General features: G+C 41.6%; 1 protein-coding gene across 1 annotated transcript in view; it reads right to left on the reverse strand.

Moving 5' to 3' along the window:
- Nucleotides 1-15,539, reverse strand: part of LOC139410881 (dedicator of cytokinesis protein 5-like) — a 53,822-nt gene that overhangs the window by 9,040 nt on the left and 29,243 nt on the right. The window contains exons 37-39 of the mRNA XM_071156500.1: nt 15,327-15,446; nt 4,196-4,285; nt 2,297-2,401 (exon numbers count right to left, since the gene is read on the reverse strand). Of these exons, the coding sequence (XP_071012601.1) occupies nt 2,297-2,401; nt 4,196-4,285; nt 15,327-15,446 (315 nt within the window). The remainder of the gene's footprint in view (nt 1-2,296; nt 2,402-4,195; nt 4,286-15,326; nt 15,447-15,539) is intronic.

A 15,539-nucleotide genomic window follows, 5' to 3' on the forward strand; every position in this document is an offset into this window, starting at 1 on the left:
GTGTTACAGACTGAACTCAAAATGGGTTACATTTATTTTTACACACAATAATGACAGAGTGAAAACATGTTTTAGACATTTTTGCCAATTTATTGAAAATGTAATACAGAAAATACAAACTGACATAAGTATTCACAACCCTGAGTCAATACTTTGTAGAAGCACCTTTGGCGGCGGATACAGCTGTGAGTCTTTTTGGGTAAGTCTCTAAGTGCTTTGATTGTTGATCATTGCTAGACAACCATTTTCAAGTCTTGCCATAGATTTTCAATCCACAACTGTAACTAGGCCACTCAGGAACATTTAATGCAATCTTGGTAAGCAACTCCAGTGTTTTAGGTTATTGTCCTGCTGAAATGTGAATTAATCTCCCAGTGTCTGTTGGAAAGCAGACTGAACCAGATTTCCCTCTAGGATTTTGCCTGTGCTTAGCTCTATTCCATTAACTTTTATCTTAAAAAACTCCCTAGTCCTTGCCAATGACAAGCATCCCCATAACATGATGCAGCCACCACCATGCTTGACAATATGAACAGTGTTACTCAGTGATGTGCTGTGGATTTGCCCCAAACATAACACTTTGTATTCAGGACATAAAGTTAATTTCATTGCCCAATGTTTTGCAGTTTTAATTTGGTGCCTTATTGAAAACAGGATGCCTGTTTTGGAATATTTGTATTCTGTACAGGATTCCTTCTTTCACTCTGTCATTTAAGTTAGTATTGTAGAGTAACTACAATGTTGTCGATCCATCCTCAGTTCTCATATCACCACCATTAAACTCTGTAACTGTTTCAACGGTGAAATCCCTGAGCAGTTTCATTCCTCTTAGTTAGGAAGAACTACTGTATCTTTGTAGTGACTGTGTGTATTGAAGCACCATCCAAAGCCGAATTATTAACTTAATTATGCTCAAAGGGATATTCAGCGTCTTTTTTTAAAATACACCTACAATCAGTGCCCTTCTTTGTGAGGCATCTGAAAATCTCCCTGCTTTTTGTGCTTGAATCTGATCTTGAAATTCACTATTCGATTGATGGACCTTATATATAATTGTATGTGTGGGGTACAGTGAGTCATAAAAAATAAATATTAACCACTATTATTGAGTCCATGATTTCTTAAGCAGTTTTACCCCTGAACTTATTTTGGCCTGTCATAACAAAGGGGTTGAATACTTATTGACTTAAGACATTTCAGCATTACATTTTTTTATAATTTCAAAAAATGTCTACAAACAAAATTGCACTTTGACATGATGGGGTATTATTGTGTGAAGATCAGTGACACAAATATTCGGGCTGTAACAAAATGTGGAAAAAGTATAAGGGTGTGAATACTTTCTGAAGGCAGTGTATATGGTAGCCAATCAAGTATGAATTATATGATTGATATGATTTAATGTGGCACAATCATTTCGCTACACTCGCATTAACATCTGTTAACCATGTGTATGTGTATGTGATAAAATTGTATTTTATTTTATTAATTATGATGTTGTTATTGAACGATATGCTACAGAAGATGTCCAATCTTAAATTAAAGATGAACTGTGGTATACAGGAATGTGCCACTGCAGTGTAGAAATATTGATGTTATGCCAAATCAAAGCAGTTCTGTCCTTGATTTTTTATTGAACCCTTATTTAACTAGGCACGTCAGTTAAGAACACATTCTGACAAGAACCTGACAAGATTATGGAAGGTATTCAATCCATAGAATCACCTACTGCTTTATGGAACTGCTAACTAGTATAGCCTGCATTCTACATTGTGACATTTTTTTTTTAAACAATTGACTATCTGTAACGACTCTCGTGGGTTGAAGAAGGAGACCAAGGTACAGCTTGGTAGGCGTTCATGATTTTTAATAAACTAAACACCGCAACAAAATAAAAAAAAGTAGAAAAAAACTAAAGTGCACAGTTCTGTCATGCAACAAAACAGCTAAACAGAAAATAACTCCCCACAAAACCCAAACGGAAAATACCAACTTATATATGATCCCCAATCAGAAACAACGATAGACAGCTGCCTCTGATTGGGAATCACACATGGCAAAAACAATAAAGAAATAGAAAACATAGAATGCCCACCCTAATCACACCCTGACCTAACCAAAAACAGAGAAATAAAAGGCTCTCTAAGGTCAGGGTGTGACACTATCATTTAATTTGATAGAGCGTGCCATAAGTAAAATTAATAAAAGGCACATGAACACATAATCTCTGGTGAATAAGACAGACCTTGAAATGTGCTATGTAGGCTGAATTTAGGAAAATAGTTAATAATCTCACTCTGAGGAAAGTGGGGAATCCAAGGCCATAGTATCCCACCGCAAAGTATTCTGGCTGAGGCCGCATGGCATGCATTATATTCTCATAGAACTGGGCTTGCTGTTTCTGTGGACGACAGCAGAGAGAGTAACAAAGTCACAATCAGGAACACAGACAACATACAACATACTGTAGTATCTCATTACAACTGTAGAAAAAACAATTACAAACATGGTTCAGTGTGAAATTTAAGGATCCATAATGAACATAGATTGTCTGGCACAGTCTGACAGAACACAGTTTTTGTACCACTCCACTGCAGCGAAGAACGGTTGAATACCACAATGACACAGTATTTACAAAAACATGACATAAAATAGAGTATCACTTCATAATTCATTCACTATTCCTTCCTAACGGCAGATGCCAGTATGTCAACTGGCAGTACATGGGTGAGACTGTTGGCAGTAACTCTTATCTCTTCCCCATTTCCTCAACTTCTGTTTTCTGATGTAATGAATTGTTTTTTTCTTCAACTATTACTGTTATTTGGATTGGGCTAGCTGAAATGACCTTCTGTCTTAGACAAGACATGGTTATCCTAGCCTTTGACAATGTATCTTGAACAATTCATTCACATTGTATAGTGCCTTCAGAAAGTATTCATATCCATTTGATTTATTTCACATTTTGCTGTGTTACAGCCTGAATTCAAAATTGAATAAATAAATTTATTTTCTCACACATCTACTACACACAATACCCCAAAATGACAAAGTGAAAACATGTTTATAATTTTTATATAAATTCATTGAAAATGAAGTACAGAAATGTATATAAGTATTGACACACCATGAGTCAATACAATAGAATAACCTTTGGCAGTGTTTACAACTGTGAGTCTTTCTGGGTAAGTCTCTAAGAGCTTTGCACACATGGATTGCACAATATTTGCACATTCTTAAAATAATTATTTCAACTCTGTCAAGTTGGTTGTTGATCATTACTAGACAGCCATTTTCAAGTCTTCTCATTGATTTTGAAGACGATTTAAGTCAAAACTGTAACTAGGCCTCTCCGGATACTGAGTTAGGAAGGACGTATGCATCTTTGTAGTGACTGGGTATATTGATACATCATCCAAAGTGTAATTAAAAACTTCAACATGCTCAAAGGTATATTCAATGTCTGCTTTTGAAATGTTTTACTCAACAAATTTTTACTTAAAGACCTCCCTGGTCTTTGTGGATGAATCTGTGCTGGAAATTCACTACTCGATTGAGGGACCTTACAGATAATTGTATGGATGGGGGTAATCATTCAAAAATCATGTTAAATACTATTATTGCACAGAGTGAGTCCATGACATGTATTATGTGACTTGTTAAGCACATTTTTACTCCTGAACGTATTTAGGCGTGCCATAACAATGGGGTTGAATACTTATTGACTAAAGACATTTCCACTTTTCATTTCTAATTAATACAAATAATAATCTAAAACATAACTCCACTTTGACATTATGGGGTATTGTGTGTAGGCCAATGACACAACATTTCAATTGAATCCATTTTAAATTCAGACTGTAACACAACACATTTGGGAAAAATTCACGGGGTGTGAATACTTTCTGAAGGCACTTTATGTAATTAACTCCTAGCCTTTGAGAACACTGAAAAGCATGCCAGTACAGCATTAGACCTGGTCCTATTGAAAAGGCCTCACACTAAATTGGCAGTGGGCTATTGACAATCCCTCTCTTGCGATGTTGGTGAAGCCTTTTTACCATGAAAAAACTAAGAGGATAATAGTTTTTAGTTTTACTTTGCATGTTTTTAAAGAAACATCTATAATCAGTAGTGACAATATTTTGAATAAATCTCAGACAACCGCACAATAGCAGAAGATAAATCGTCTTACCAGCAGTTGGCTAATCTCCATGAAGTCAAACATCTGGTTCTCGTGCATCTTTGCCAGCTGTTTACCCATCTCAATGGCTTTCTCCCACATCTGAACAGACACATGCAGCAGTTGGTAAAAAAAATGAATTAAATATGAACATGAGATGTGAACATGGTCGAGACATCACCATCTGTCCCTCACTAACACCTCTATTCAATCAAACCCAGACAGCAGGTTTCAGGGGTGATGTACTGTGCAGAGCACATGCCCCTTGGCCATTCCAGTGTCCAAGGGCCCTTTTCGGTGGAGGTATAATTTCCTCATAATTTTGTCGTTGTTGTTCTGAACCCACTGCCCGCAAATAGTCGTTAAATAACATTTTATTTGTCACGTGCCGAATACAACAGGCCCTTTCCCAACAATGCCGAGTTAAAAAGTAAGAAAAATGTGCAAATAAGAAAATCAGGAAATAGTAACACAATAAAATAGCAACAACGAGGCTATATACAAGGAGTACCGGTACCGACACAATGTGCAGGGGTACAAGGTAGTTGAGGTAATTGAGGTAATATGTACATATACACTAACGTTTAAAAGCTTGGGGTCACTTAGAAATGTCCTTGTTTTTTAAAGAAAAGCACATTTTTTTGTCCAATAAAATAACATCAAATTGATCAGAAATACAGTGTAGGCATTGTTAATGTTGTAAATGACTCTTGTTGCTGGAAACGGCAGATTTTTTTTAATGGAATATCTACATAGGCGTACAGAGGCCCATGATCAGCAAATCAAATCCACATGGTTAGCAGATGTTAATGCGAGTGTAGCAAAATGCTTGTGCTTCTCGTTCTGACCATGCAGTAATATCTAACAAGTAATCTAACCTATCAATTTCACAACAACTACCTTATACACACAAGTGTAAAGGAATTAATAAAAGTTGTAAAAGTTTGTGAGTGTTTTTGGTGACAAGCCAAATGTCTTCAGCCTCCTGAGGTTGAAGGGGCGCTGTTGCGCATTCTTCACCATGCAGTCTGTGTGGGTGGAACATTTCAGTTTGTCCGTGATGTGTACGCCGAGGAACTTAAAACTTTCCACCTTCTCCACTACTGTCCTGTCAATGTGGATAGGGGGCTGCTCCCTCTGCTGTTTCCTGAAGTCCACGATCATCTCATTTGTTTTGTTGACATTGAGTGTAAGGTTATTTTCCTGACACCACACTCCGAGGGCCCTCACCTCCTTCCTGTAGGCCGTCTCGTCGCTGTTGGTAATCAAGCCTACCACTGTAGTGTCGTCTGCAAACTTGATGATTGAGTTGGAGGCGTGCATGGCCACGCAGTCATGGGTGAACAGGGAGTACAGGAGAGGGCTGAGAACTCACCCTTGTGGGGCCCCAGTGTTGAGGATCAGCGGGGTGGAGATATTGTTACCTACCCTCACCACCTGGGGGCGGCCCATCAGGAAGTCCAGGACCCAGTTGCACAGGGCGGGGTCGAGACCCAGGGTCTCGAGCTTAATGACGAGTTTGGAGGGCACTATGGTGTTACATGCTGAGCTGTAGTCGATAAACAGCATTCTTACAAAGGTATTCCTCTGGTCCAGATGGGTTAGGGCAGTGTGAAATTGGAGTGGGTCTAGGGTGTCAGGTAGGGTGGAGGTGATATGGTCCTTGACTAGTCTCTCAAAGCACTTCATGATGACGGAAGTGAGTGCTACAGGGCGATAGTCATTTAGCTCAGTTACCTTCGCTTTCTTGGGAACAGGAACAATGGTGGCCCTCTTGAAGCATGTGGGAACAGCAGACTGGGATAGGGATTGATTTAATATGTCCGTAAACACACCAGCCAGCTGGTCTGCGCAAGCTCTGAGGACGCGGCTGGGGATGCCGTCTGGGCAGGCAGTCTTGCGAGGGTTAACACATTTAAATGTTTTACTCACGTTGGCTGCAGTGAAGGAGAGCCCGCAGGTTTTGGTCGTAGGCCGTGTCAGTGGCACTGTGTTGTCCTCAAAGTGAGCAAAGCAGTTGTTTAGTTTATCTGGGAGCAAGACATCGTGGTCCGCGACGGGGCTGGTTTTCCTTTTGTAGTCCGTGATTGACTGTAGACCCTGCCACATACCTCTCGTGTCTGAGCCGTTGAATTGCGACTCTACTTTGTCTCTATACTGACACTTGGCTTGTTTGATTGCCTTACTGAGGGAATAGCTACACTGTTTGTATTCGGTCATGTTTCCGGTCACCTTGCCCTGATTAAAAGCAGGGGTTCACGCTTTCAGTTTTCGCGCGAATGCTGCCATCAATCCACGGTTTCTGGTTGGGGAATGTTTTAATAGACGCTGTGGGTACAACATCACCGATGCACTTGCTAATAAACTTGCTCACTGAATCAGCGTATTCATCAATGTTATTGTCCGACGCTATGCGGAACATATCCCAGTCCACGTGATCGAAGCAATCTTGAAGCGTGGAATCCGATTGGTCGGACCAGCGTTGAACAGACCTGAGCACGGGCGCTTCCTGTTTTAGTTTCTGTCTATAGGCTGGGAGCAACAAAATGGAGTCGTGGTCAGATTCCCCGAAAGGAGGGCGGGGGAGGGCTTTATATGCTTCGAGGAAGTTAGAATAACAATGATCCAGGGTATTGCCAGCCCGGGTTGCGCATTCGATATGCTGATCAAATTTAGGGAGCCTTGTTTTCAGATTAGCCTTGTTAAAATCCCAAGCTACAATAAATTAAGCCTAAGGATATGTGGTTTCCAGGTTACATAGAGTCAAAATAAGTTCTTTCAGGGCCGTCGATGTGTCTGATTGGGGCGGGATATACACAACTGTGATTATGATCGAAGAGAATTCTCTTAGATAATGCGGTCGGGATTTGGTTGTAAGGAATTCTAGATCAGGTCAACAAAAGGACTTGAGTTCCTGTATGTTGTTATGATCACACCATGTCACCATGATGACGTATCCCGAGTGAGCCATGTTTCCGTGAAACAAAGAACGTTGCAATTTGTGATGTCTCTCTGGAAGGCAACCCTTGCTCGGATTTCGTCTACCTTGTTGTCAAGAGACTGGATATTGGCGAGTAGTATGCTCGGGAGCGGTGCACAATGTGCTCGTCTACGGGGAGCCTGACCAGAAGACAGCTCCTTCTGCGTCGCCGTTGTTTTGGGTCGCTGGCTGGGATCCGATCCATTGTCCTGGGTGGTGGACCAAACAGCTCTTATATCCAATAGTTCCTCCCGACTGTATGTAATAAAACCTCATATTTCCTGGGGTAACAATGCAAGAAATAACACATTAAAATTTAAAAAAATACTGCATAGTTTCCTAGGAACGCGAAGCGAGGCGGCCATCTCTGTTGGTGCAAGGAGGTTCCTCAGCAACCATCACTCCTATGTTCCAATGGCACGTTGTGATAGCTAATCCAAGTTTATAATTTTAGAAGGCTAATCGATCATTAGAAAACCCTTCAGCACAGCTGAAAACTGACCTTCTTTAGACTTGTTGAGTATCTGGATCATCAGCATTTGTGGGTTTGATTACAGGGTCAAAATGGCCAGAAACAAATAACTTTCTTCTGAAACTTCAGTCTATTCTTGTTCTGAGAAATGAAGGCTATTTCATGCGAGAAATTGCTAAGAAACTGAAGATCTTTACAATGCTGTGTACTACTCCCTTCACAGGACAGCGCAAACTGGCTCTAACCAGAATAAAAAGAGGAGTGGGAGGCCCCGGTGCACAACTGCGCAAGAGGACAAGTGCATTAGAGTGTCTTATTTGAGAAACAGACGCCTCACAAGTCCTCAACTGGCAGCTTCATTAAATAGTACCCGTAAAACACCAGTCTCAACATCAACAGTGAGGAGGCGACTCCGGGATGCTGGCCTTCTAGGCAGAGTTGCAAAGAAAAAGCCATATCTCAGACTGGCCAATAAAAAGAAAAGATTAAGATGGGAAAAAGAACACCGACACTGGACAGAGGAACTCTGCCTAGAAGGCCAGCATTCCGGAGTCGCCTCTTCACTGTTGACGTTGAGACTGGTGTTTTGGTATTAATGATGCTGCCAGCCATTTGCACTATTTAATGAAGCTGTAGCTATTTGATTAGCTGTTCAGCTGTCTTATGGCTTGGGGGTAAATGCTGTTCAGGAGCCCTTTGGTCGCAGACTTGGCGCTCCGGTACTGATTTCAGTGCGATAGCAGAGAGAACATTCTATAACTTGGGAAGCTGGAGTCTTTGACCATTTTTAGGAGCATTTAGACAGGTTACCTTGGCGTTCTTGGGCACATGGACTAAGGTGGTCTGCTTGAAACCTGTAGGTATTTACAGACTGGGTCAGAGAGAGGTTGAAAACGTCAGTGAAGACACTTGCCAGCTGGTCAGCGCATGCTCTGAGTATGCGTCCTGGTACTCCGACTGGCCCTGCGGCCTTGTCAATGTTAACCTGTTTAAAGGTCTTAATCACATTAGCTACGGAGAGGATGATCACGCAGTCATCCGGAACAGCTGGTGCTCTCATGCATGTTCAATGTTCTTTCCTTGAAGCGAGTATAGAAGGTATTTAGCTTGTCTGGTAGGCTAGTCTTATTTGCGGCTGTCCTTCCCTTTGTAATCAGTGATAGTTTGCAAGCCGTGCCGTTTATGCTTCAAAACCAAAAAGTTGGTGTCTTGATTGCTGACCAATGACCAATCATTAGCATTGGCGCGCAAAGGCGGGTGCGCATATCCAGATTAGTGACCAGAAAGAACTTGTTTAATTTCCTCCAGTTTTGCATGGCAAAAACAGAGTAGGCAGGCCTACATTCATCATCTATATAAAATGCAGTTTATCAATCTAATACTGACTCATCTCTGCCAGTACAATAGGGTATCTGGTGATTTTGATGAATCATTTTCATATTTCAGATAGGTCTAGTTTGGGTGGATACTGGCTGTCTAAAGATAAGCAGCTATAACATTGCACTGTCTTCAAAATTGTGGGTTGAAGATGTAACATATTCTGCCCAAAGTATAATGATATGTTTAAGGAAGAGCCGGCCTACCTATTGGCAACGCGCACTCTGCAGGCAGGCTGCCCTGGAAATTGTTGGCATGTTACAGACAGCTTTTCCATCCGATCCTGCAACCTCCACTGCAAGTAGACTGTATGATTTTGCTTGCTCTGGACTCCAGAGAAGTGACATGATATATACCTACTTGATATTGGCTGCTAACATGAATGATTTTCAGCTCCAAATGCAGGTGACAAATGTGAGTTATTTCTGTAGGCTATCCTTCGTTTGGAAAAAATGCATCACCGTTTATGGATGCAATGGCAGGCCATTTTTGCGCATTGATTGTGTGTGCATGTTTGCGTGTGCGCACATGCATGTGTGTATGCGGGGGGTTGCAAGTTCTGTACAACTCCTTTTTGGGGGTAACTGGGATACATGATAGTGGCAACAAATGGAGTTGGGTTGATTTACAGTACCAGCCAAAGGTTTGGACACACCTACTCAATTCAAGGGTTTAATTAATTTTTTACTATTTTCTACATTGTAGAATAATAGTGAAGACATCAAAACTATGAAATAACACATATGGAATCATGTAGTAACCAAAATAGTGTTAAACAAATCAAAATATATCTTATACTTGAGATTTTAGCCACCCTTTGCCTTGATGAGCTTTGCACACTCTTGGCATTCTCTCAACCAGCTTCATGAGGTAGTCACCTGGAACGCATTTCAGTTAACAGCTGTGTCTATCAAAAGTTTGTTTGTGTAATGTCTTTCCTTCTTAATGTGTTTGAGCCAATCAGTTGTGTTGTGACATGGTGGGGTGGTATACAGAAGATAAAAGATCAAGTTCATATTATGGCAAGAACAGCTCAAATAAGCAAAGAGAAATGACAGTCCATCATTACTTTAAGACATGAAGGTCAGTCAATCTGGAAAATTTCAAAAACGTTGAAAGTTTCTTGAAGTACAGTCTCAAAAACCATCAAGCGCTATGATGAAACTGGATCTCATGAGGACCGCCACATGAATGGAAGACCCAGAGTTACCTCTGCTGCAGAGGATACGTTCATTAGTTACCAGCCTCAGAAATTGCAGGCCAAAAAAACGAGTTCAAGTAACAGAGACATCTCAACATCAACTGTTCAGACGAGACTGCGTGAATCAGGCCTTCATGGTCAAATTGCTGCAAAGAAACCACCACTAAAGGACACCAATAATAAGGAGAGACATGCTTTGGCCAAGAAACATGATCAATGGACATTAGACTGGTGGAAATCTGTCCTTTGGTCTGATGAGTCCAAATGTGAGATTTGTGGTTCCAACTGCTGTGTTTTTGTGAAACGCAGAGTAGGTGAACGGATTATCTCTGCATGTGTGGTTCCCACAGTGAAGCATGGAGGAGGTGTGATGGTGTGGGTGTGCTTTGCTGGTGACACTGTCTGTGATTTATTTAGAATTCAAGGCACACTTAACAAGCATGGCTACCACAGCATTCTGCAGCGATACGCCATCCCATCTGGTTTGCGCTTAGTGGGACTATCATTTGTTTTTCAACAGGAAAATGACCCAAAACACACCTCCAGGCTGTGTAAGGGCTATTTGACCAAGAAGGAGAGTGATGGAGTGCTGCATCAGATGACCTGGCCTTTACAATTATCCGACCTCAACCCAATTGCAATGGTTTGGGATGAGTTAGGAATAGCCGCCAACAAGTGCTTGGCATATGTGGGAACTCCTTCAAGACTGAATATATTGTGATTTGTTAAAAAAATTATTGGTGACTACAAGTTTTATTCTACAATGTAGAAAATTGTAAAAAATAAAGAAAAACCCTTGAATGAGTAGGTGTGTCCAAACCTTTTTACTGGTACTGTGCACTGATTAAAAATATAAACCCAACATGCAACAATTTCAAAGATTTTACTGAGTTACAGTTTATATGAGGAAATCAGTCAATTGAAATAAATTCATTAGGCCCTAATCTATGGATTTTACATGACTGGGAAAACAGATATGCATCTGTTGGTCACCGGGCTCCCGAGTGGCACAGCGGTTTAAGGCACTGCATCTCAGTGCTAGAGGCGTCACTACAGACCCGATTCCAGGCTGTATCACAACCGGCCGTGATTGGGAGTCCCATAGGGAGGCGCACAATTGGCCCAGTGTCGTCCGGGTTAGGGATTGGCCAGGGTAGGCCGTCATTGTAAATAAGAATTTATTCTTAACTGACTTCCCTAGTTAAATAAAGGTTAAATAAAAATAGTTTCTTCTATTTTGACTGGATTTGTGTTGTTCATTGTTAATAAGTGCAGCATTTATTCCACTTACAAAATAGTTTTGCACTGCTTACACAGTGGTTGAATGTGTGAGCAGTGCCAGAGGACAAAAATCAGTTAACCACCTAACTGAGGAACTCAATTTAACCTTGCGCAATACCCTAGATTCAGTTGCACCCCTAAAAACTAAAAAAAATTATCATCTGAAACTAGCTCCCTGGTATACAGAAAATACCCGAGCTCTGAAGCAAGCTTCCAGAAAATTGGAACGGAATTGGCGCCACACCAAACTGGAAGTCTTCCGACTAGCTTGGAAAGACCTTACTGCTGCTCGATCATCCTATTTTTCCAACTTAATTGAGGAAAATAAGAACAATCCGAAATTCCTTTTTGATACTGTCGCAAAGCTAACTAAAAAGCAGCATTCCCCAAGAGAGGATGGCTTTCACTTCAGCAGTAATAAATTCATGAACTTCTTTGAGGAAAAGATCATGATTATCAGAAAGCAAATTACGGACTCCTCTTTAAATCTGCGTATTCCTTCAAAGCTCAGTTGTCCTGTGTCTGCACAACTCTGCCAGGACCTAGTTTCAAGAGAGACACTCAAGTGTTTTAGTACTATATCTCTTGACACAATGATGAAAATAATCATGGCCTCTAAACCTTCAAGCTGCATAATGGACCCTATTCCAACTAAACTACTGAAAGAGCTGCTTCCTGTGCTTGGCCCTCCTATGTTGAACATAATAAATGGCTTTCTATCCACCGGATGTGTACCAAACTCACTAAAAGTGGCAGTAATAAAGCCTCTCTTGAAAAAGCCAAACCTTGACCCAGAAAATATAAAAAACTATCGGCCTATATCGAATCTTCCATTCCTCTCAAAAAATTTAGAAATGGCTCACTGCCTTCCTGAAGACAAACAATGTATACGAAATGCTTCAGTCTGGTTTTAGACCCCATCATAGCACTGAGACTGCACTTGTGAAGGTGGTAAATTACCTTTTAATGGCATCAGACCGAGGCTCTGCATCTGTCCTCGTGCTCCTAGACCTTAGTGCTGCTTTTGATACCATCGATCACCACATTCTTTTGGAGAGATTGGAAACCCAAATTGGTCTACACGGACAAGTTCTGGCCTGGTTTAGATCTTATCTGTCGGAAAGATATCAGTTTGTCTCTGTGAATGGTTTGTCCTCTGACAAATCAACTGTACATTTCGGTGTTCCTCAAGGTTCCGTTTTAGGACCACTATTGTTTTCACTATGTATTTTACCTCTTGGGGATGTCATTTGAAAACATAATGTTAACTTTGCGGATGACACACAGCTGTACATTTCAATGAAACATGGTGAAGCCCCAAAATTGCCCTCGCTAGAAGAATGTGTTTCAGACATAAGGAAGTGGATGGCTGCAAACTTTCTACTTTTAAACTCGGACAAAACAGAGATGCTTGTTCTAGGTCCCAAGAAACAAAGAGATCTTCTGTTGAATCTGACAATTAATCTTAATGGTTGTACAGTCGTCTCAAATAAAACTGTGAAGGACCTTGGCGTTACTCTGGACCCTGATCTCTCTTTTGAAGAACATATCAAGACTGTTTCAAGGACAGCTTTTTTCCATCTACGTAACATTGCAAAAATCAGAAACTTTCCGTCCAAAAGTGATGCAGAAAAATGTATCCATGCTTTTGTCACTTCTAGGTTAGACTACTGCAATGCTATACTTTCCGGCTACCCGGATAAAGCACTAAATAAACTTCAGTTAGTGCGAAATACGGCTGCTAGAATCCTGACTAGAACCAAAAAATGTTATCATATTACTCCAGTGCTAGCCTCCCTACACTGGATTCCTGTCAAGGCAAGGACTGATTTCAAGGTTTTACTGCTAACCTACAAAGCATTACATGGGCTTGCTCCTACCTATCTCTCTGATATGGTCCTGCCGTACATACCTACACGTACACTACGGTCACAAGACGCAGGCCTCCTAATTGTCCCTAGAATTTCTAAGCAAACAGCTGGAGGCAGGGCTTTCTCCTATAGAGCTCAATTTTTATGGAATGGTCTGCCTACCCATGTGAGAGACGCAAACTCGGTCTCAACTTTTAAGTCTTTACTGAAGACTCATCTCTTCCGTGGGTCATATGATTGAGTGTAGTCTGGCCCAGGAGTGTGAAGGTGAACGGAAAGGCTCTGGAGCAACGAACCGCCCTTGCTGTCTCTGCCTGGCCGGTTCCCCTCTTTCCACTGGGATTCTCTGCCTCTAACCCTATTACAGGGGCTGAGTCACTGGCTTACTAGGGCTCTTTCATACCGTCCCTAGGGCGGGTGCGTCACTTGAGTGGGTTGAGTCACTGATGTGATCTTCCTGTCTGGGTTGGCGCCCTCCCTTGGATTGTGCCGTGGCGGAGATCTTTGTGGGCTATACTCGGACTTGTCTCAGGATGGTAAGTTGGTGGTTGAGGATATCCTTCTAGTGGTGTGGGGGCTGTGCTTTGGCAAAGTGGGTGGGGTTATATGCTTCCTGTTTGGCCCTGCCCGGGGGTGTCATCAGATGGGGCCACAGTGTCTCCTGACCCCTCCTGTCTCAGCCTCCAGTTTTTATGCTGCAGTAGTTTATGTGTCGGGGGGCTAGGGTCAGTTTGTTATATCTGGAGTACTTCTCCTGTCCTATCCGGTGTCCTGTGTGAATTTTAAGTATGCTCTCTCTAATTTTCTCTTTCTCTCTTTCTTTCTCTCTCTCGGAGGACTTGAGCCCTCGGACCATGCCTCAGGACTAACTGACACGATGACTCCTTGCTGTCCCCAGTCCACCTGGCCGTGCTGCTGCTCCAGTTTCAACTGTTCTGTCTGTGATTATTATTATTTGACCATGCTGGTAATTTATGAACATTTGAACATCTTGGCCATGTTCTGTTATAATCTCCACCCGGCACAGCCAGAATAGGACTGGCCACCCCACATAGCCCGGTTCCTCTCAAGGTTTCTTCCTAGGTTTTGGCCTTTCTAGGGAGTTTTTCCTAGCCACCGTGCTTCTACACCTGCATTGCTTGCTGTTTGGGGTTTTAGGCTGGGTTTCTGTACAGCACTTTGAGATATCAGCTGATGTACGAAGGGCTATATAAATACATTTGATTTGATTTGAATCAATGTTGTTTCCATGTAATTTCAATGAAATTACATTGAACCAACATGGAATAGACGTTGAATTAATGTCTGTGCCCAGTGGGCAGATTGTGCTGCTTTCCCCTCTTCTGTAATAACTGCTCAACGGGTTTGTGACCACGGTTGCTGGAATTATTTGAGCACATGCCCCCCAAAAGGTATGTGCATGGCCCTGTACTGTGGTGAACAGTAGTAATCTGTAAATCTGGTAACCATGTTTGATTGAATATGGCCATCAGATTATTTTGTTGCAAATTCAACTGACACAAATATCTCTGGCAGTAGCTCTTGTGGTATGTTCAGGGGAAGTAGCATAGAAGCTCTAACCCTACAGATGCGGTCAAATATATTGGCACTCTTGCACAATTCACTATTTCTTCTGAAATAAGTTGAAATTGAAAAAATTGATGGGGTTCACATGTGTATTTGTTTGATTTACAACTGCACCCCCAAAAGAAATCTAAACTGAAAATGAGATTTTTCAGTTCAAAGTGAAAAAATGGCCTTGATGATTCTCAGCAGTGATCCTACTTGTGGTAAATTGCAGGTGACTACAGGGTAAAAATAGCCATTCAACCAGTTTTGAAAAGAGAAAACAGAACATTCTGCTCCATTGCAAAGTGCAAGGGAGCCAATATATTGAACTTCATCTGAAGATCAGGGTTCCTAATAGGGTAACTGTAGTGAGGATGAGGGTGGGAACTCACTTTGCCCTTGTCCAGGTAACAGATTATCTCCTGGAAGAGCCTCTCTTTGAGCTCCTGCTGGGTCCAGACATGTTGGCCGTCACCGGGGATCAGATGAGGTGCACAGGGCTTGTCAGACCACTGAGGTGGACACAATACACAAATTGCATTTAGTTTTCTAGTAATGTATGTTATAGTATGTTAACTGTAACTTTAGGGAAATATTCAAAAGAC

This window comes from Oncorhynchus clarkii, chromosome 6 (genome assembly GCF_045791955.1).
Source record: "Oncorhynchus clarkii lewisi isolate Uvic-CL-2024 chromosome 6, UVic_Ocla_1.0, whole genome shotgun sequence".
Taxonomy (NCBI): domain Eukaryota; kingdom Metazoa; phylum Chordata; class Actinopteri; order Salmoniformes; family Salmonidae; genus Oncorhynchus; species Oncorhynchus clarkii.